The 21,446-nt window shown below is 41.3% G+C and overlaps 1 protein-coding gene and 1 long non-coding RNA gene across 3 annotated transcripts; one reads left to right on the forward strand and one right to left on the reverse strand.

Annotated features, from left to right (window-relative positions):
• Nucleotides 1–1,921: 1,921 nt before the first annotated feature.
• On the forward strand, nt 1,922–20,471 carry Fmo2 (flavin containing dimethylaniline monoxygenase 2). Of its 2 annotated transcripts, none has more exons than XM_035445682.1 (8): nt 1,922–2,056; nt 7,928–8,116; nt 9,103–9,265; nt 10,448–10,590; nt 14,113–14,312; nt 15,404–15,818; nt 17,772–17,791; nt 18,978–20,471. In XM_035445682.1, the coding sequence occupies exons 1-8, from the start codon at nt 1,925–1,927 to the stop codon at nt 19,327–19,329; spliced, it is 1,614 nt and encodes a 537-aa protein (XP_035301573.1). In that variant the 5' UTR covers nt 1,922–1,924; the 3' UTR covers nt 19,330–20,471. The 2 variants fall into 2 exon arrangements, with proteins under 2 accessions (XP_035301573.1, XP_035301572.1); XM_035445681.1 differs by lacking the exon at nt 17,772–17,791 and adding an exon at nt 17,908–17,980 and having other exon boundaries at nt 1,925–2,056; nt 15,404–15,759.
• On the reverse strand, nt 6,661–20,584 carry LOC113835889. Its single transcript, XR_003485655.2, has 8 exons — nt 20,488–20,584; nt 19,191–19,330; nt 18,448–18,525; nt 14,046–16,162; nt 10,411–10,615; nt 9,244–9,346; nt 8,868–8,945; nt 6,661–7,111 (listed from the first exon to the last, which is right to left on the reverse strand). It is a non-coding gene; the product is annotated as an uncharacterized LOC113835889 (long non-coding RNA).
• Between the last annotated feature and the right edge of the window lie 862 nt (nt 20,585–21,446).

Consider the following 21,446-nt stretch of genomic DNA (forward strand, 5'->3'; position numbering starts at 1 on the left):
CCAAGATATGCAGAGCCTTTTAGCTTTCTGGTTTAGCCTACAGCTAAATGTTAATACTAATAATAGTCTAAGAACTAGAGAAAAGGTCAAGGAGGGTAGGGAAGACCTTAGAAGTCCCAGTAGGTCCATCCGAGCTAGCAAACATACAGGCGGAGAAATCAGTTGAGAAACAGGCCTCAACTAGGAACAGATGACCATAGAGTACTAAGACCCAGAGGTCATGGAGCCTAAGAGAACCCAGATCAGAACTAGAGTAAAAATTCATGAAGTCAGGGACACAGTCTACTCGTCCAGGCACTGTGACCCATGACAAATAATACCGAGCACACAAAAATGAATAACTATTAGATGGATGACTAGCAGCACCACCAACCAAATAGAATTCATGCAACCATTAAAAATGCTCTTGTACAAACTTACTGGTAGAGTGGAGTAAAACACTAAGTTGGAAATTACACTTGTAGTGTGATCAAGTGTTTAATTTGCTACTTGTGTTACATACAACTAAGTGAAAGTGGAGCTGAGAAGATGGCTCGTTCAAAAAGTGCTTACCACACGAGCATAAAAACCTAAATTCAGCCGGGCGTTAGTGGCACACGCCTTTAATCCCAGCACTTGGGAGGCAGAGGCAGGCAGATCTCTGTGAGTTCAAGGCCAGCCTGGTCTCCAGAGCAAGTGCCAGGATAGGCTCCAGAGCTACACAGAAACACCCTGTTTCAAAAAACAAAACAAAACAAAACAAAACCCTAAATTCAGCTGGGCAGTGGTGATGCACGCCTTTAATCCCAACACTTGGAAGGCAGAGGCAGAAAGATATGTGACTTAGAGGCCAGCCTAGACTACAGAGCAAAAACCAAAACAGCAAGGACTACTACATAGAGAAACTCTGTCTCGAAAATAAAAAACAAACAAAAAACAAAATAACAACAAAAGCAAACTAATTCCAGGTCCCCACCTACACAAAAATCCAGCCTCAGTAGCATGCATCTGGAACCAAGCAGCAGGTCATTGGGAATGGGAGTATTCCTGGGGCTCACTGGCCAGAAGGTCTAGCTGAATTGGTGAGCTGCAGAGTTAATGAGAGACCCTGTCTCAAAGAGTTAGGTGAAGAGTAATTGAAGAAAATACCTCATGTCAACCTCTGTGTATAAGTGTGTACATGAGCACATACACACATACAATGTATAGGTGGAATAACTTTCAAAAATGTTAATGGTGATTGTAGGTATATCTGGATAGTAATAGTGGGGATGGTTTTAACTTCTTTTTACTTATTTACTCTTTTCAATTGTCAATACACATTTTCTATACTGACTATAAAAATAAACTTTAGACCATCTGTATGCTGTGTGTTCAGTGTTCTCGACCTTAGCAAGTGGACCTCTTGCTTAATCTCAGTACTAATAATGTCCTTGGAGATTCAATTGGCAGAGTGCTCAAGGAGGAGGAAAGCTCCTCCTACTTCTCCCAGCCTCTTCCATCTCTTAAAAACTCACATCTCTTTGCACACCACCCACAGAGGAAACTCTTCTGCCAAAGAGACAGTGCTAAAAAACACAGATAAAGGTAAGGATGACAACTGGGGAGAGAGGCTGAGAAGGAAGTGCTCAGAACTCCAGAGAACACAACCAGCTTTGGTTCACAGCCCCAGGACTGTTTTTGTTGAGTAACTTGGCTTGCTTAAACAGATTCCTTTTTAATATTAAGCCAAGACATGGTAAGCAAGTTTACAATGAAGGTCATATGACCAGACAAGTTTCTCCTAAGGGGACAGAGAGATGAGGATTTGATTAGCGAGGCGTTCTATTTAATCAGTGCTGCTTATTAAATTACCACCACTAGTGTGACCTGACCACACAGGAGGATCGGCTTACCTTTGTCCTAGTTAAGCAGTAATGACTGATCAACTCATTGACAGGAGACAATGGCAAAGAAGGTTGCCGTGATTGGAGCAGGTGTCAGTGGCCTGATCTCTCTGAAGTGCTGTGTGGATGAGGGTCTGGAGCCTACTTGCTTTGAAAGGACTGAAGACATCGGAGGACTGTGGAGATTCAAGGTGAGTGTGACTTTTCTATCTCAGACAAAGGCACACTGTGATTTCAACGTGGCGGATGCGTCTTTGCAACATTTCTTAAGCAGCTTTGATCCAATTTTATTTTTATTTATTAATGCAGCTAACCAGAAGCTGAACTCAAGCTGGTCTCTCTCCCAGGTCAATGCTGTGCCAACCAACCCATGTGATCAACTCAGGGCATTAAGGAATCCTTTAAAAATCTAGCTAATTTCAAACAGCCCATATTTTTGTCATTTTTCTAATAGACTAACTAGACAATGCACTGATATTAGAAAGCATAAAATAGAAGTAGAGTTATTTTTAAGACATCACTTCTATCCTAATAATTGAGCCAAAAGCTTTTACAGAGAATGGGCCCTTATCACTTCCCACTTTGTTTTTCTCTGGAAACAAACCACGCTTGTTTACTGAGCTTTTGTGGTCATACTCTAGCATAGTTGCTGTGAACCTCTTTGTTAGACATTTTCTATTAATTAAAGTCATTCTATTTATCCAACCTAAATTTTCATATTACTAGTTATCATTCAAATTATTATTGGCAGATTCACAGACAACCAAATAGGCTTAAGGCCCGTGAATGTAAATATTTGCAGAAAATAATTCTCATTACCAGACATGTTTAACCTAAATCTCCTGAAGAGATGCATGCAATTCTCTAATGAACCCTACAATAAATGAGACAGCTTGGCAAATGGTGGACAGGGGCCAAATCGAAATGTTTTCCTCCAACTGTGCAAACACAGAGTTAATGATGGAGAAATTGACCTTTATATGAGATGAGTGGCTTTACAGAGAGGAATCACGCATGTATCTTAATAATCACTGGTTGCTAGAATTACAACCTTTCCTGAGAAAGTAACCTAATATATTCCTGTCTTAATTGATAACTTCTCCAGTGTCGGCTCAAACACAGGGTACTCATTTGTATCTAAGGTTTAAACTGTAACAAGTTTAACTTTTAGTGTGTGTGTGTGTGTGGGTGTAAGAGAGAGGGGGAGGCAGAGAGAGAGAGAGAGAGAGAGAGAGAGAGAGAGAGAGAGAGAGAGAGATGTGAGCTTGGGTGCTCCAGTGTCGCATGCCTGTGAAGGTCAGAGGACAACTCTGTAGAATTGGTTCTCACCTTCCACCCTTACATGGGTTGCAGAGATTGAATTCACATCATCAGTTTTGGACAGTGAGTTTGACCCAATGAGCCATTTCAATGGCCCTATAACAGCTTTAATGTGTAAGACTTAATATCTGAGTACAAAGTCCTCCTTATTTGTCACTAATTTGTTATCTGAAGAGGTAAAAGCTACTTTGAATGGTATGTCAATGATATGATTTAATACATACCCAGAAGGTGGTTCCTATAGCATTTCCACAGCCCCAGGGTATCACATTTTAAAATCAGATATATTTTCTTATGTATTTTGGAAAAATAGATTAAATGTGAATTAATTAATCCTTATTGGGTAACATTAAATACATAGTTTCCTAGTGCCTATAATAGTGACATATACCAAGCCTCTCTTAAAACTATATCCAATGGAGAATGATAAATAATTTTCTCCTCTCAAAGATCTCCTTCCTGCAGAAAGAAACACTAAGCAAATTGCACAGGCTGCCACTGACGCCCCATGGCATTTTGGGTACTGGGGCCCCATGAGCATCTTGGGTATTGGACCTCCAAGAGAAGACTCTGGAAAAGGATTCTGGGGGCTTCCATGCTCATCCCTAGGGAAACTGCTCCTGGAAACTACACCATCCTAAACTAGTGCAAATCGATTCTTTACTGATTCCCACATTGACACAGAATCCTCTGAGATCACTTGGCACATCTAGCGCTAATTTAAAAACAAAACCAAAACATTTAAATCTGCGTGCCTTGCCTGGCTTAGGTGATATTGAATTCTTCCAGAAGGTTCTGTAGCACCCCCTGGTGTCATCTTTGGGATACAGGCAGGGTGATGAATTAAATAATTTTCAGCACCAGCAAAGAAGCACTTGGCCTGCATTATTTTTCTTCCTACCTTTAAGGGTTCCGATTTTCCTCACTAGTGGCTGAGTAGGAAGCAATTTTTTTTACACTTTTGCATAAATATTGATTTAAGTCGCAGTCATCTTGGTAAACATGGGGTGGGATTTACCACTTTGAAGATGCTCTATACTGTCTCTGTCTAGCAGACAGGAAAGCCTCCCTCCCTCCATTTTCACTTTTACGGCTGCAAGACTCAGATGCATTTGAATGCAATACAATAAGAAGCTCCACAAAGACAGAATTTTTCTTGTGTTGTTTACTTCCTGTCCCCCAACTCCCAGCTTAGTCCAGGCCAAATAAGCTCTATTAAGTCAGCATTCATCATCGCCCATTAGCAACTATGAAAATTATGCCAGTTTTACTTATCTAAACACGTAGACTTCTACATCACCCAACTAAATAAATGAAAAAGCACTTATGAAGTATTTGGCAGCCAGGCATGGTGTCACATACTTTTACTCCCAGCACTTAGGAGGCAGAAGCATGCAGATCTCTGTGAGTTTGAGGACAGCTCAAAGTAAGCTCTAGCACAGCCAGGACTACGCAGATATCCTGTCCCAAAAGGTAGAAATGGGGAATTAGACATGCTAGATAAGTGCTCTACTACCCCCAACCACACCCTGCTTTTGTCAAGAAACTGCTTCTACCAATCAAGTCTGCAATAAAGATTATCACTTCCTCCTTAGAAAAAAGATTTGTGATACCACCACTATTGGTGATAATCTATAAAGTAAAACTTCCAAAGAATATTTCAGTCTAGCCCTAAAATTTGTGTTAAGAATCAGAAATTAGAATGAATCCTTCTCATCCTCAGATCCTGACCAAGAGTACAATCACACTTCTTGAAAGATCCTAACATTTTGGCTACCATGGAACAGTCTTGGTTCAGATGGATGTAATGTTTTTCTGCCTTGGTGAGGTTCACCCTGGGGGTCTGTAGCAATAGTGAGAGAGGCAAACATTGACCTATCACTTATTGGGGAGGCAAGCACTGTGCTAAGCACCTTGTCTAATCTTTGTAAACCTCAGAACAACTGTTCAATGTTTGGGTTATGAGTGAAGCCCATTTGACACAGGAACATGAAGAAACTGGATTGTGTAACTTGTCCATGTTTGCAGAAGCATGAAGAGATGCAGGAGGGACCAGCCCCACTGAGATATTCAGAGGACCTTTGCTGTTTACTCAGTACTACTCAAAATTAGGTGGTGTTGAGTGAGGGAAAACACATTTCTTTTCTTAATGATATACTTCCTATTTTAAGACTCTAGTTGGAGAGGAAACCCAAGTATTCAGTCTTGCCAAGGACATTGTGTTCAATTATGCCCAAACAACCAGAAAAAAATATTTATACATCAATATGACTGTAGTGTTGCACAATTTGAAGCTAGTGTTTGAAAATAAAATCTAATGTTCAAGTCATCATATCCCTGTGTGAAAGTCAGAAAACACTTCATTTTGTTGAAATGCATTTTTGTATTCTATACGTACACATAGTTTGCAATAACAGAATTATAAACCCTGTCTGGAGACCCAACATAGTCCAAAGGCTGAAGACTGCCTTTGCCCAAGCCACCTGCAACAGGAACAGTTATTGTCCAAGTTTAGATTCTAGTCCAGGAAAAATAAACACATTACTCAAGGGGAAAGTCTAATCATAGGCATATGAGAATAAACAGATTGTGAATGATGAATGAATGATAAAAGAAGAAGAAGGGAGTATAAGGGAGAAAGATTTATAAGCAAATCTATATTTAGCAAGAATTCTGAGTATTTCTCTTAACAACCGGTTCTAAGAGTGAGTAATACGTGTTGACAACCCTGATATTAAGATCCAGTAAGTCCCAACACATAGAATACTTTCTACTTAGACTGTGGACAGTGAGTCACATGAGCTTGCTCTTTTTTAACTCACGGAGACCAAGTACAACCTCTTGCAGAATACCCACGTGTAACAGTGAGCAACTACACCATTTCTTCTATATCATCAGAGTAGCTGATACCCAAATTAACCTTCAATGCCTAGGGAGCTGTGATAGTGCCAATATTGGGACCTAATGGCATTCTTCATAATATGGAGCACTTCTTACAGGCCTGCCTCATAGATGAGAGGAACAGATTGGCCCAGACTTCTCTCTTTAAAGAGAAAGAGATGTGTTGACACCCACATCTAACTAAGAAGACTAAGTTCATCTTCTTCTAATCCTGGTTACCTCTTTCATTTTGGGGGGTTTTGTTTTATTTCTTTATGTATGCATTTTTGAGATGGAGTCATGCTATTTACCTGTAGCTGACTTAATGTTCATTAGGAAGCTCATGCCCATCTCAGATGACCACTTTCGATGGTGTCAAAACTCAAAAACTGAAAAACATGGCAGGCAGGGAATAATTTTCTATTTTAAAAAAAATTACAAGAAAGAAACATGTATGCTTGATTTAAAATGCTGGTCGGATTGCAAATGAATACTTTTCTTTTAAAACTTCTCTACAGAAGACAGTATGATGCCATAAAAGTAAGATTAAGTAATTATTTTCAGTTAATGAATTTCTACAAACTTTACTCTCTTTACAGCCATTCTACTGCATAGTCAAATGGAAATTACTCTTTCTCTGGATGATAGCTTAGTCTTTGTATACGCAGAAGCATCCACTGAAGAGTTCTTAGGCACCATTATTTAAATTTTATAATAAAAGCATCTCTGGTCATAGGTTTATTCAGTCTCTGATCACCAGTCTTAGCTATTTATTTACATAAATTTACATGAAGGACATCGTACAGAGTATGACTTTAGAAGACAATATTAACTCAATCATAACATAAGCTTTATGGGATTTTTAGCAAGGCCCAATTGTGAACATTAAAAATCAGGTTTGTCATCTGGTTGGTGGCTTCGTTTGCTTCCTATTTCTATGATAAAACACTGATTGAAACCAACTTCAGGAGGAAAGGGTTCATTTCAGCCTATAGGTTACAGTCTCCATCATCAAGCAGAGTCAGGCAGGATTTCAAGGCAGGATGCTGGAGTCAGGAATCAAAGCAGAGACCAAGTTAAATGCTGTTGACTGGCTTGCTTAGCTTGCTCCCTTATGCTGCTCAGGCCCTCCTGCCCAGATCTGACACTATCCACAGTGGGCTACCCTCCACCCCACCCTCCCCACCCCATGGACATCAATCAGCAGTCAAGAAAAGGCCCTACAGATATACCCAAGGGTCAATCCTCAGTTGAGATTCTTTTTCCGGGTATGTCTGAGTGTGTATCAAGTTGACAAAAACTATAATATTTGGTGACAGTACTGATCCCCTTTGTCACTTAAGGAAGACTGACTTGAATTAAGCACAAAATAGAGACCTATTGGGTTCAATCAAGATGTAAAACTCCCTGCTCCAAAATCCACTCATTTAATTTTAAATTCTGTATCCAGTATCCCAGGAATTATTAGTCCTTAAAGGGCAAACAATAAATAAAGCCTCCCTAGGGGAATTTAAGAAGGCAACTAGCTCACAAAGTTTGGTGTTAAATAGTAGGAAAATGAAATGCTAAATATTCTAATATTCTACAATGTGAAAAAAAAAAAAAAAGAAGACAAGTTTGTCTCTACTCCAAACCTCACCAGGGCCGATAGCACACCCACTGAGCAGCACTAGTTGGCAACAAACAGGTTCATCACACAGAATGATGGATCATATGTGCTGCTCCTCTGCACAGGAGTTTTAGTCATGATACAGCAGGGAAAGAGAGTCCCATCACACGGGGGTTAGATTCCAGAAGACTTTTAACACCAGTAAAACTTGTGTTAAAGCCGTTGCCACTGATGATTTCACTTGCTCCTTTAGGAAAATGTGGAAGATGGCCGAGCAAGCATCTATCACTCCGTCATCACCAACACCAGCAAAGAAATGTCCTGCTTCAGTGACTTCCCGATGCCCGAGGATTTCCCCAACTTCCTGCACAATTCTAAACTCCTGGAATATTTCAGGATCTTTGCCAAGAAGTTTGATCTTCTAAAATATATTCAGTTTCAGGTACTGTGTGTGTGTGTGTGTGTGTGTGTGTGTGTGTGTGTGTGTGTGTGTGTGTGTGTGTGTGTGTTGGGAAGTGGATTTCTCTGCCTTAGCTCAATTCACACTGATATAGAAAACTGACTCTGGCAATTAAAATTAACCATTGCACTTTTGGTGGGTTTGTTGAAAGGTAAAAGCATGGTATTACACGCAAAAGTGGTCTTATTGTTTTTGAGGGTACACATGAATGAGGGGGGAAGCATCCATTAAAACTGAAAAGTTTAAATGGTGATAAAATAATGCTAAACTGTATTTAAACTATTCCTACCACTGACTTCTAGCCTCGTACCTCTCGAAGAGTCAAACTGTTCTTTTTCTAAGTTCTTCACAGAAATGTGTTAAGCACATTTCTACTTTCCATTTATCTCAGGTGCATGTGGTAACTACTTTTCCCTAATTTCTTTTCTTTTCTGCATATAATCTGCAGCAAGAGAAAGATGAGCAGATCACTTTGAGTTATGCTTGAAATTACCGTTTCCTGTACTTTCTACAAAGAGGAACAGCAAAGGAACAAGTTACCATTAAACATGGAGCACTGTTAAATTTGAAATTGCATTTCTGGATAAATAACTTTAATGGGGCTCATTTTTAATGCATTTCACTTTCTTAGCAACTTTAGCTTTGTAAGCACCAGGCTTGTGTTATGTTAACGTAACAGCTGATCTTCATGGAAATCTGTATTTGTAAATCCTGATAAAATGTCCAGCTTTACCTCCTGTGGTTCCCCCTCCAATTCCTGGTAGAGCCATCCTGTGAATGACAGTCTTCTAAGGATATCCTCTGTGTTTGCCTGCCAAAGAATAAGAAGCACCACTTGGCAAAGTTTGCCTTCAGAGGCTGGCAGTGAACTCAAGAAAAGCAAATGGGTTACATATTATACTCAGCCCATCCTTACTTTCAGAGCCCTGCCAGAGTAATTAATGAGGCCTTCTCTATGTTTGTTCAAGACAACCGTCGTTAGTGTGAAAAAACACCCAGATTTTGCATCTTCTGGGCAATGGGAAGTTTCTACTCAGAGCAATGGCAAGGAGCAACATGCTGTCTTTGACGCAGTTATGGTTTGCAGTGGCCATCACATCCAACCTCACCTGCCACTGAAGTCATTTCCAGGTGAGTCTACGGGGCTTCTCAGCCTGTGGGAGTGGGCTTCCAGGAATCTTGCATGGAGTTTAGATGGGCAGGCAGAATTTTCTGCCAAGAAAGGGAATAATAGTAAGATTGGATGGTAAAATGGGAATGATACAGTTGGAGAGCTGGAAAATGCCAACACCATCTTTGTTTCTGTTGCTTTCTCTGGGTCTTCTCATGTAGCTCAGCTAACTTCCTCCAGCATCATAATATTTTTCCCAGAAACTCAAAGAATTCTTGCAAAAAAATCCATTCTGTATAAAAGGACCTTTTAGCCATATGCCTATCCAGATTGTTCTGTCCTGCCAAAACCATGAAAAGGTGCTACATCTTTCGAGCCTTTTCTACAAGACAAGAGTTGCTACAGAGAATTCCTAGAAATACACACTCAGGCAGGACAGAGGTGAAGGAGGAATGCAGGAGTTGGTCCCTAAAGCCAGCTGTCCTGATGCCCCAGCCTTCCCTCTGAGGTCACTTCCTAATCAAGAATCATCCCCTAAACAAGGAGTCACAAAGAACACTCCCTTCCCAGAGTCCTTGGGGAAAGTATCTGACACAGTGGGTTAGAAACAGACTTCATATGAGAGTTGCCCACACTAAAAGCAAAGAACACTTTAATAAGGCCATCTACTACTGGGAAGTATAAAGCGGGTTCATTGGAAGGACACGAAGAGGCACATAAATGGTTAGCAATCAAATGGTTATTGAGTCACTCAATGAGCAGCTTCTATAGTCCTGGGTTTAGTCTTTTGGTTATTTGTTTTTGCAAAAGGATAAATACTATTCCAATTATTGTGCAATTACAATAACACTATTTCAAAATAGTTCTTCAGTGCATCTATGATGTGAAGCTAGAGTGTCACAGACTGTCTAAAACAGAATAGCTATCGAGAAGCCAGCACCAGGCCAGCCTTCACTAGGCAGCACTCTGAAAAGTAAAGCCATTTGTTTGCCACTGGTAAACACACACACTACAGCCTCTCACATGGCCCTAATATTTCTTATGGTATTTTTACTTAGAGTTTGACAATTGACTATTGTAACTCCCGTAAGAGAAGACATGAGAAATCAAAAAGGAGAAATGGACTGTGCTGTTTTATTGAAATTAACTTGTCATAATTGCTTACTTGGAAGTTCACAGTTTCCCCTTTCTTCCTCCTGAAGGTATCGAGCGGTTCAAAGGCCAGTATTTCCATAGCCGTCAATACAAACACCCAGCTGGGTTTGAGGGGAAACGCATCCTGGTTGTTGGAATAGGCAACTCAGCCGTAGACATTGCCTCTGAACTGAGTAAGAAGGCCTCGCAGGTGCGATGCTTTTGCTTATCTTGCACTGTGTGGAAGGGGTGGGGAGAGACAACTGGAGTACCCAGCTGTACAGCAACGGTCATTTGCTTGATAGGTGGCTGCCTGTCATGACAACATAGGAACTCTGGAAGCCACAAAACCAGAGTCTAACTCCCACCTCTGCTACTAACTAGGTGTGTGTCCTACACACTTCTCTGAGCTGTGGTGCCTTTTTTTTTTTAATGGGATGTTTCAACTAGATATTTCTGGTTCAGAAGGCCTAGTTTTTACCCAAGAGGCCTCATGAGAAACTGGCCTGTTAAAGTTTATTTATTTGTTTGAGTCAGGGTTTCTCTGTGTGGCCCTGGCAATCCTGGAACTCACTCTATAGACCAGGCTAGCCTCAAACTCAGAGATCTGCCTGCCTCTACCTTCCAAGTGGGATTAAAGGCATGCACCAACATGAACGGCCTGACCTGTTAATATTTTAAGAACCAACTTTTTGAAATTATTGCACAGACCAGGAGATAGCACAGGTACAAAGTGCTTGCTGCACAAGCATGGCTAGAAACCACATTGTCTTAAACCATGCATGATAGCACACCATTGTAATCCCAGTGTTGGAGAAGTAGACACAAGTAGATACCACAGCTTTGTTAGCCGAGAGCCTATCTACTTGGCAAGCTCCAGTTCTGTAGGATACCTTGCCTCAAATACATAGATAGATAGATAGATAGATAGATAGATAGATAGATACATACATACATACATACATACATACATACATACATACATACATAGATGAACAGATAGATGAGAGGTAGATAAAGATAGATAGACAGACAGACAGACAGACAGACAGACAGATGATAGATCACTGTCTCCTTTCACTTTTCAAAGTTTTCAGCCCTTTCCATAAAGAACAAGTCAAGCAATAACTGGAGATTTGAAACACAGTAGAAAGGGGTGGGAGCCACCAGCCACCAGTTCCCCTCATGCTGGAAACACCTCTAAAACTTGAGAAGAAGGGAGTGCAATAGGACAGGAGGAAAGAAACTGAGCCGCTTTTTCTGTCAGCCAAATGAAGAGTCATCCAAGGCCAGTGTCAGTGATGTGGGCTCAGAACAGATGTCCCAGAGAGTCAAATACTGAATTTCAAGAGCCATTTCTTTATAGGGTTATTCCATGTTAACAAGGCAAAGTATTGGTCAAATTTGATACCAATCAGCTACTTTGACTATATGCCTGTGCCTTATAACTCATTCATTAGTCTTTTGCATAGAGCCCCTCTTCAATATTTATGAATCACATACGTCTAAAATTAAAACAGAACAGTAAGTTCTCATATCCTCACATCTGGGACTGGAAGTTTGTATCTCAGAGATAGCAGCCTGAGAACCTTGACCCTCATGCCGATCACAGTCTTCATCTGGGTTAGATTTTTCTGCAGCAAAGGGGGTCACAACAGAAAGAAAACAAATAAAATGGAAAAATCCAATGTTGACCCTTCAGAAAGACAGTAGGAAATTACTGAAAGGAATGGTGATGGAGTATTCAAATAGAATATCCAATACCTACTCTAAATGTTGTCGAACCTGCATAAGAGCAACAACAGGAACAAATTGGAGCACAAGCATGTGGCCACACAGAGACCAAGAGTACACCAATGCTTGGGTATGTGCTACTCCCCAAGCTTAGGTAGGATTGACATCCTTTCAAAAAAAAAAAAAAAAAAAAAAAAAAAAAAAAAAAAAAAAAACTGGCAATGCCTCTGTTAAGGTCAATCTACAAAACAATGTGAGTTGGTGCTTATACTTCACAATACATCTATAACATCATTTAACCTGCCAAAAATGTCCTAAGACAGATGATACACCACTGCTACATTCTAAAAATAGTTTAAAAAAGGAAACTGGAGCATAGAGCAATCCAAATAACTCACCAAGGCAACTCAGCTCATAGGTAGTGGTGCCGAGTTTCAAACCTGAAGAGTCTGTACCCTGAGTCCATGATCTACACCTCTTGAGTAAACTGGATGCCTTGCAAATGAGTCTTGTTTATTCATTGAAGACAACCTTAACAGAACTAGTAAGATGAGACAAAAAAAAATACTGGGAAGCTGAAATGCTGCATTTGGACCATGGGAAGACAGCAGTTTAAAAAAAGGGCGGGGGAGTGGAATACATCTCTGACAAGATTTTTAAGTGTATGTTTTTGAAAACAAGAGAAATTTTAATGTTCAAGGCAAAGAACACACACAACAGCAACTAATGAAAAAGAGGCCATCATGTTGAAAGGGAATGGGATCAGAGTGTACATGGGAGGGATGGGAGGAACTAGGGAGAGGAAAGGGAAGGAGGGATGCTATAGCTATAATCTCAAAACATAAAAAAATAATGTTATAAAGATGTATATGTGAAGAGGAATAGAGCCCCAGCATACAAGCAGAGATTTTAACTTTCAAAACACATAATGTTCTTTTAGGTCTGGAAAGAGGTGGTTGCTCTTATTCCAGAGATACTAGAGCCCTACACACTTGCTGCAGCTATTACACAGTAGGCACGTGTTTGCAGGGCCTCTGGTTATTCACCAGATCTCCTCAGGGAGGCAGAGTGAAAGGACAGAGGAGCTGTTTCTCAGGGAGCAGCAGGGCACATCTGGACACAGGAGAGACTGGTCAACTAACCATGAGAATTAGTCTAAAGGTTTCCTCATATCTCCAGGACGTTATCAGGGCTTTGGTACACTCCTCTATCAGCGCACGTTACTGGTAGCTCTCGTCAGGACATAGTTGCCAAAGAGAAGTAAAAAGGCTAAGAGGACCTCATTTTGAGGTCAAATACTCTTCAAATGGAACCTGAGGGAACCTTTAGTAGATAAAGTGATTTCTTCACAAGCAGAGGACCTGGACTTGACCCCCCAGAATGGGAGAGGGAAATGGGAGAAAGGAAATGACTAAAATTCATTATTATATAAGTATATGAGACTATTAAATGATGAAAAAGAAAGGAGAAACAAACAAGAAGAGACGGAGGGAGGGAGAGAGGGAGGAAGGGAGAGGGAGGGAGGGAGGACGGAGGGAGGGAGGGAGGGAGGGAGGGAGGGAGGGAGGGAGGGAGGAAGGAAGGAAGGAAGATAAAAAGGTAAGTTTCATGGTACATACTTCCAGTTCTAGAGAGATAAATAGAGTCAGATTCTTATGCATTGGACAGCCAGCCTATCCTAATTGGTGAGCTCCAGGTCAGTGAGAAACCCTGTCTCAAATAAAAACCAAGATGGATAACAAAAAGGATGGCATTCAAGGTTGACCTCTGGCATCCTTATACACACACATAGACCCACATGCACACACACACACACACACACACACACACACACACACACACACACACACACTCACTCACACCTTCACACATGCGCACACAAACACTAAATAGAGCTCAGCAAATTGTGCCACCAAACACTTTTCATATCACCTGTACAAGAGAGTCCTCCCAAAAGGCCAAAGCCCATATTTCAGTTGCACTCCTTTCTGTTCACCAGGTGTTTATCAGCACCAGACATGGTGCCTGGGTCATGAGCCGAATCTCTGAAGATGGCTACCCTTGGGACATGGTGTTCCACACTAGATTTAGCACTATGCTCCGAAATGTCCTGCCACGCACAGTCGTCAAGTGGATGATGGAACAGCAAATGAATCGATGGTTCAACCATGAAAATTATGGTCTGGTGCCTCAAAACAAGTAGTGTTATTTTTCTTTTTGTGGTACGCTTATTGCAGGCAAGGTTGTCTGATGGTGCCTCTCTTTGCAAAGATCCGATTTGCTAGCATGGTAGTTCAAGCTATAACCCAACAGGATGTGTAATTGTATTGGTCCCGGGGTCTTAATTCCAAATTCATACTGAGTGTCTTTATAATAATACTTAAGAAGATGGTAGAAGCACTGTGATAGGAAAAGCTAGCTCTTCATCTGGTAAGTCAGCCGTTGCTGTCCATATCCGCTGAAGGCTGTTCCCATGTGAACATATACTTTCTTGTGGCCAAAAGACAAATATTTGCTGGTATCAAAGTCACACATCTTGGATACTGTAAGCACAAGTAAACATGGTGGATGTTTGCCTTTCTTCACTTGATAAACAGTCTCCCTCCCCAGAGGAGGGGAGAAGATATTTGGAATCTTAGATGCTCCATTATGCTGAATTAAGACTCCAGCACATATGTCATATGTTGCCTTATTTTTAAAAGAGAAGAAAATGGTTTACAAACCAACAACTGCAAAAATACAACCAGACTTTAGCTCCGCCATCCATGCCACCACAAACAGAGTTTCTATAGATATGGGGGTCAGTAGATGTCAGCAATTTTCATTTTACGCATTGATTCTCACACTGATCCACAGTAGCTCTCAGTGCTAATGTAATATGTTTTCCTTTATTTATCATTGGGTAGAGATTAAATGAGACTACCAAATAGTGAAAAGTAGACAGAATAAAAAGTGATAGAGATACCAGAAGGTAACAATTGCCAGCAAGTTCAAAGATTAACAATGGGTGCTGACGTCATATCTGAGCCCCTGTGGAGATACTGCTGTCTCCAGATTGTCTTTTTTTACTTTTGCCATCTACTTGCCTTTCTTTGTTTATCAAGGGAAGAGATTGTTGATATTAAATGAGGCCAGTGACAAAGTCTGGGGTGGACAAAACAGTTGAGTTAGAATTGTATGGCTATTTGGGAAACTGCTGTATTTTTCAGAGCTACCCCTAAACGTCGAGTGGGTTAAAGATTCCTCAGTCGAAGAACGCGCTGAGTGTGTTCTTTCCTTTTGTGCCTCAGATACCTTATGAAAGAACCTGTGCTAAACGACGATCTCCCCAGCCGTGTGCTGTATGGAGCCATCAAGGTGAAAACAAGAGTCAAAGAGCTCACGGAGACTGCTGCGGTTTTTGACGATGGCACGGTGGAGGAGGACATTGATGTCATTGTCTTTGCCACAGGCTACACTTTCTCCTTTCCTTTCCTTGAAGATTCGCTTGTGAAAGTGGAGGATAATAGGGTCTCGCTGTACAAATCCATGTTCCCGCCTCACCTGGAGAAGCCAACTCTTGCATGCTTGGGTCTCATCCAGCCTCTGGGATCCATCTTCCCAACTGTGGAGCTTCAGGCGCGTTGGGCAACACGGGTTTTCAAAGGTGAGTGGGCTGCTCCACCAAGCAGCGTCTCCTACATTCTTTCCTTCATTTTAAAAACTGTGCTTATTGGAGGGGAGGCCCATCTGTGGCGGAGACCAAAGGACTTCTACCCTATGGGCAGGTGGTTCTCTGCTGCCACCTTGTGGGACCCGGAGATAAAGCTCAAATTGTCAGGTCTGCACACTAGCAAGCATGCCTCTACCTGCTGAGTCATCTCACTGGGACAAAGTTTAAAAAAAAAAATTTAAAGGTTTGTCTCTTCTCATTTGTACAGCACTTCACCTTCCTTGAAAAGGTTTGTTTGTTTTTTTGTTTGTTTGTTTGTTTGTTTGTTTGTTTCGTGCTTCTGGGGTTCAGTTTTGTTCAGCAAAGACCTCATTTACCACCGAGCCGGTGCTGGGATCTGGTCAGTCAGAAAGAAATGTACACAAGTTGTTTTAATAACATGACACGTACAAGTGGCTTGGTGGCAGAGAAAGGAACTTGGTGCAATGACAGGAGGTCCAGGAAAGCTTCCTGAAGTCTGAGTTTCTCGGGTACAGAGAAGGGTTTGCCTGAGCAAAGGACACAGAGCAGGGAGGCCTGTGGAGAACTGTGAGTCCCACATCGCCTACATGTGAGGAGGAACAGGATGGCAGGTTAATCTTAGAGAAGGACAGGTGGACACAAAAGCTTTTCGCACTGTGTTAGGATACCAGATTATAAAATGTAAATGTACAGACAGCTGTGAGATTTTGGTTTGTTTTTTTGTTTTTTGTTTTTTGTTTTTTGTTTTTGTTTTGCAGCAGAGGAATGGGAATCTAATGTAATCAAGACTGTCCTTGAACTTGCTATGTAGCCAAGGCTAGCCTTGAACTCGAGATCTCTTGCTTTTACCTTTCAAGTGCTCCCAGGCCTATAATTTCAGTTCTCTAGAGCCAGGAGGATGGATGAGAGTTTAAGGGCATCTTGGGCAACGTAGCAAGTTCAATCTAGCTGGGTCTTCTAGAAAGACTGTCTTGGAAGGAAAAAAAGGGAGGGAGGAACAGAGAGAGGTAAGGATGCAGGGAGGGAGGGAGGGAGGGAGGGAGGGAGGGAGGGAGGGAGGGAGGCAGAAGGAGGGGAAAGAGAAGGAAAATACAAATATAAATAAGTTCTTCCCAAATCTAGTGTACCTAAGAACCGTCTAGCTGACCCTTAAGGAGCCATACTGATTAAGTCTGGCCTCAAAACCTGGAATCTGCATCTTAGAAAGCTCCTAAGCCAGAGGTACCAGGAAGGGGTTATACTCAAAGAGTAGGAAATGTCTACTTTACATGTAATGTAATTCCATCAGTTGTTTGGAACAGATATTTAAAACTCAGAAATAGAGGCTTGAAGCCAGTACTCACCTATGTTAAAATACAATGCAGCCTGGGCCAGAGTCGAGAGACAAAATGGAAATGAGAACATACACATTAGAAACACTCAGGAACAAAGCCAGAAGGGCCTGCTGTATGGTTCAACACAAAAAAAGAAGGATCAAGGGTGGCTTGCAGGACCTAGCACTGGAGACTGGATAGACGGCTGTGCCTGAGAATAGAGGCAGGAGGGTCTGAGATACTAGACGGCTGGCCATGTTTCTCCTCTGAAGCTCACAGGACCCTTGAGCACAGGAGACAAGCTCTCAAGCACAGTGCTCATTGCACTATGTTATCTAGCCCAACTGCCCTCATTAGTTGGGGCAACTCATTATCACCAGATTTTCTTCAACAACCTTTTACCTGGTCTCCCTAATTGTAAGTTTGCCTCCCTTGAGGCCCCTTTCCTCAATCAAAGAGCTAGATGGATCTTTCCAAAGGGTAAATCTAATCTTGTTGCCTCACACAGGAAAGTCTTCTATAGGGTCCTGTCAGTGCCAGGATAGAACCCACCCCACCTGACATAGCTCCTCAAGCCTGTGTCCCTGCGTCAGCCCTTTCTCTGGCCTCTCCAATTCATAGTTAAAGTCACTGGCTATGACTCACTAGGGAATTCTCACCCCTGGAGTTCAGAAGCACAGAGGTCCTGCCTGGTATGACATCACTAAATGGCCAATAATCAATTTTAGAAAACAGCTACTATGCAAATCAACAATATCAAATCAAACTCACAATTCAAAGCAAATTTGTTTTTGTTTTTGTTTTCTAGGCTTGTGTAGCTTGCCCTCAGAGAGTACTATGAAGATGGACATTGTTGAAAGGAATGAAAAAAGGATTGACCTGTAAGTACTTATAAAATATTGCCTACATAGAGTAGTGTGTCACAAATACCATGCTCTGACTGCCCATGAGAGACAGCTAGCTGTTAAAGATACAGCCCTGGATCACAGCCCAATCCAAATGAATCCATTCTGTAGATGAGACTGAAAATTTGTAAGTTGATGATTTTTTACATAGACTTTTAGACATCCTGGTTTAATGACCCAAAACTCAAGAAGGAAGGAAGGAAGGAAGGAAGGGAGGGAGGGAGGAGGAGGAGGGAGGAGGAGAGGGAGGGAAAGGAATGAAGGGAAAGAAGGAAAGAAGGAAAGAAGGAATGGGTACCAATTCAGAATATCTTTCCTTAGGTTAATCTTATTTTTTTCTACGATGCCCATGTGAGATTCCATATCCTCTCAGGCCACCCACACTCTGGGAATGGGATGAGGCAGTGGTGGTGACAGCAGCCTGAGGCACTCTCAAAACTTACCTGATTGCAGTTTTGTTGAGGTGAAACTAAGTTCTGAGTTTGACAGTAATCAATACTCTTGCAACACTGACTTGAGACCTAACAGACAGAAAGAGTTATCTCACTGCAAATTTTCATTCATCTAACATAGGTTGAGCATCTTCCACATGTCAGCCATACTACAGGGTACTTTAACAGTTAAAGAAGGGAATACTGTGCGTCCCTTCTCTGGAAGACACCACCTCTCTGATACCTCATGGAGTATTTGTATAAATCCTGAGCCAGACAATCTTACTTGGAGACTTACAACAGCTTAATAAGTAATAAATAATAGTCATCATTTTAACATCATTAGATTTCTAGAATCTCCATGAATTTGTCTATTTACTTTGTGGCCTACTCATCAACCTGAAATGTGAGCCTCCTAATGGAGCCTCCCAGACATTCATTCAAAACTTATGCCTTCACGCATTCATTCCTTTATTCTTTAAACAGCTATTGAGTGCCTCATTTTAAGATATAACTTGGAACCTTTTATTTACCTCATTAAGGTTTGGAAAAAGCCAGAGCCAGATACTACAGACCAATTACATTGACTACCTGGATGAACTCGCCTTGGAGATAGGTGTGAAGCCAGACCTCATCTCTCTCTTTTTCAAAGACCCTAAACTGGCTGTGAAACTCTACTTTGGGCCCTGCAATTCCTACCAGTACCGCCTGGTTGGGCCTGGGCAGTGGGAAGGGGCCAGGAATGCCATCCTCACCCAGAAGCAGAGGATCCTGAAGCCCTTAAAGACCCGCAGTCTGAAGCCTTCATCCAACAATCCAGCATCCTTCCTGCTCAAAATCCTGGGGCTTTTGGCAATTGTTCTGGCCTTCTTTTTCCAACTTCAGTGGTTCTAATCTGTCAGAATGACACTTTGTCCACCAGTGCCTCTCATTCATCAGTGTCTCTTTGAAAAAACAAGACTAAAGAAATTATATCTATATAATAATTTTTACCGTTAAGGGGAACAAGTAAGATAACTATAGGGAGATTAGAAAAATTAAGTCTAGATATAAAACTAAAACTAAGGTCATGAAATATCTTTATCATGCTACTCTTTCCTGAAATTCATCAGTCTCCAAACAATATTATACAATAACACGAACATAGGTAGATAGTGCTTCCAGACACAGCAGATTTTGAGTTATATGAAAAACAAATTATGCAGAATAAAAACCAAGTCATAGCTGGGCATGTTGGCTCATGCCTTTAAACCCAGCACTTGGGAGGCAAAGGCAGGCAGATCTCAGTGAGTTTGAAGCAAGCATGGTCTATATAACAAGTTCCAGGACGGCCAAGGCTACATAGAGAGACCCTGTCTCAAAAAAAAAAAAAAAAAAAAAAAAAAAAAGTCACATAGGTTAGATTACTGAACAATTTAAAGTGTGGTAGATATTTCAAATCCCATACACTCCACGCATACTCTGGTCACAGTTCCCAGGTATTAGGGTCTTTTATCTTGATGAGGTCACTCAGAAATACTGGTGGCCAAAAATGAGATGATAAACCAAAAGCAACTACTTTAAGTAACTCACATTGCAAGCTAAGCAAATAGACACAGTTCCTGTGTATTGACAGAAACAATGATGCAAAAATGAAAATAATATACCCTAGCTACAACATATAGATAGATATTGGATCTCACAGGTTAGACATTGTAGGAGTAGAGCTATGATACCCATTCTATAGATGACACTGAGGGACAGACAGTTATGGAGTATGCCCTTAGCCACTGGTTCTTGAGATGAAGCTTCTATTGGAGCCCAGTTTGTTGAGCTCTGGAACTAAAGGTTGTAACCTCACATGCAATATGCTTATTTATTAAAACTTCCACTCTTGATAAAGTACTTACTAATAGATTATTTTATTCATTGTAAAACTAGAACATAGTTCTATTCATTGTAGAAAATGGCACTTTGCTTGCAAACACAATCTGACTAATGTCATTTACAATATTAGGTCTACATTTCGGCTGGATATTAAAAAACACATGATCTGGGTGCAGTGGTACAGACCTTTATTTCCACTACTGAGGAAGCAGGTGGATCTCTGTGATTTTGAGGCCAGACTGGTCTACATAGCAAATTCTGGGCCAGCCAGGGCTACATAGAGATACCCTGTCTCAAAAGAAAAAGAAAATTGAAGAGATTAAAATTAAAAATACCTATATAATAATACTTAAAATAATCATCACATTTTGAAAAAATTAAAATTGAAGTAAAATATATTTCCCAAGCAGACAAAAAATGTCACAGTGACTGAGCCTGTGCCTAGCCTGGGCATTATAGGCAAGCAAGGCAAATCTCAATGATGGCTTAACTTTTTCATCTGATAACAGGGGGTGTGTCAGTTGTGAGAGACATTTTCTTGGAACTGAAAACTAAAAGAGACACAAGCAATTAGATGCCCACAAACATTGAGCAACATAACAAATAGAAGGTTATGGACACTCCTGATAGCAACTCTTTTCATGAACCACACTGCAGGAGATGAGCTACACCCAGAGGCCAGACCAGTGCCCCTGAAGATAGGATGAAGGTTGGGATATTGAAGGTTTAGGTAAATAGTTCTTTAACCCTCCAAAGCCTCTGTGAATGCTACTCTTAAAACCTCAATGGAACATGTTTCCTGCTCCCACCTACCCCACCTACCTCCCCCCCACCCCGGCTTTCCCAGCCCAAGGGTGATCTCTCCCAGTAGAAATATCTTTCTTTAAAGTCCACTGCACTGGATTGCAGAATCAAAAGTGCTTGCCTTGGAAGCATAAGAATCTAAATTTGAGCCCCAGAACCCACCTTTTAACAGCCAGGGGTGGTAGCACACATTTCTAATCCCAGCGCTGGGGAAGGAGATGAAGACAGATTGCTGCAGATCCCTGGCCAGCCAGCCTAGTCTGTTTCAGTAAGTTCCAGGTCAGTGAGAGACCCTGTCTCAAAAAACAATAGTGGGCAATGAATGCCTGAGGAATGATACC

Source organism: Cricetulus griseus, chromosome 5 (assembly GCF_003668045.3).
Source record: "Cricetulus griseus strain 17A/GY chromosome 5, alternate assembly CriGri-PICRH-1.0, whole genome shotgun sequence".
NCBI classification, from domain to species: domain Eukaryota; kingdom Metazoa; phylum Chordata; class Mammalia; order Rodentia; family Cricetidae; genus Cricetulus; species Cricetulus griseus.

Coding starts and splice junctions, on each gene's coding strand:
- Fmo2 (XM_035445682.1), top strand. CDS start 1,925: ATGGCAAAGAAGGTTGCCGTGATTGGAGCAGGTGTCAGTGGCCTGATC. Junction 8,117..9,102: donor TAAAATATATTCAGTTTCAG/GTACTGTGTGTG, acceptor TGTTTGTTCAAG/ACAACCGTCGTTAGTGTGAA. Junction 10,591..14,112: donor TGAGTAAGAAGGCCTCGCAG/GTGCGATGCTTT, acceptor TCTGTTCACCAG/GTGTTTATCAGCACCAGACA.